Here is a 1,224-nt window from a genome sequence, read left to right on the forward strand (position 1 = left end):
GCACACTTATGTCCTCCTCCATTCTCTTCTTTTTGGCTTTAACTTCAGATATCTCATCTGTTAGTTCTTTCCTTTTTTGTGCTTTTTGCTCATCCTGCTTCAGGCGTTTTTGGTCATCAAGGTACATGTGATACTTCTGCCTACCAGCAGCTGCAGAAAGGAGTAGCTCCTTTGTGTAGGCTATGTTAAGTAGCCCTCCAATACTTTGCACATGGTCATGTATAACACGCTGTGCAATCAATGAATGTTCTTTGAGATTTTGTACCATTACCTCCTTGTTGATAGAAAAACCTCTCTCAACAGAGGCTTGACCATGTGACAGGATCAGGACAAGATTTACTACTTCCCACAGATTGTGATACTCTACTTTGTTGGATAAACATCCATTGTACAATTCATCCAAACGATCATTTTCTGGGTGGTAACTTCTGAAAGAGTGGGATGCTGACATCAGATTGAAGTCAAAGAAGTTGCCAAACTCTCTTAGAGTTTCATCACAGCATTTCTCTTGAATTCTGCCAGCTTCCACAAGCAGACGCAGAACAGTAATGAGTTTTCGGGTGCTCATCTCTTTGCTTTCAAGAAGCACTCTTGGATCCAGAAAAGACATGCTTCTCAAAAGAGGATATTTGAGATGAGACTTTTCTAAAAGCTTAGCCACCATTTTCAATAAAAACAGCTTGCAGATTTGTCTGAACTCCAACCTCAGTCTGTCAGCATTTGGGTTCTTCTTCATGTGGTCCTCCAGGGCACGCTGAGAGATAAATCCTACTTTGAGTTTGGTGAGATCCATGTGGTTCTCTGTGTCAGCAAAGTCAACTTGCAGAAGCTTTACTGCGGTTGTTGCATCCTTCATGACACCAGGCTTGATAAACTTTTCCATTAGACTTCTGAGCATGTTTGTGAGATCTTTGCTCATAAATGGCAGCATGGGTTTATCAGTCTGGTACAACTTCAGAAACGGGGTAATTTCTCTTGCCACCATTATAAAGAAGTTCAGCTTTGCTGGGATAAGTTCATCTTCAACAATTTTTTGAGCAGCAATGAAAGACTTAGTGCATGGTTCTGTTACAGTTTTTGTTTTTGCAGCATTGATGTACATCTTAAGACAAGGTAAAATTTGTAGAGCGCGCTCAGCAACATCTACATTTTCTAGCCATCGATGACTACAGAAGTCAAGGGGGAAGGATGAAGAACCAGTCACTGCTGTGTAGTCCTCCCTAC

At 41.3% G+C, this 1,224-nt stretch overlaps 1 protein-coding gene across 1 annotated transcript; it reads right to left on the reverse strand.

Annotated features, from left to right (window-relative positions):
• LOC106511946 (uncharacterized) lies at positions 1 to 1,224 on the reverse strand (the record flags this gene model as incomplete). The annotated part of the gene is given in 1 exon segment (XM_014000659.1): positions 1 to 1,224. A coding segment is annotated over 1 exon segment (1,224 nt), but the record flags the coding sequence as incomplete, so codon positions are not given.

The sequence above is a fragment of the Austrofundulus limnaeus genome, unplaced genomic scaffold (genome assembly GCF_001266775.1).
Source record: "Austrofundulus limnaeus strain Quisiro unplaced genomic scaffold, Austrofundulus_limnaeus-1.0 Scaffold3653, whole genome shotgun sequence".
Lineage (NCBI taxonomy): Eukaryota > Metazoa > Chordata > Actinopteri > Cyprinodontiformes > Rivulidae > Austrofundulus > Austrofundulus limnaeus.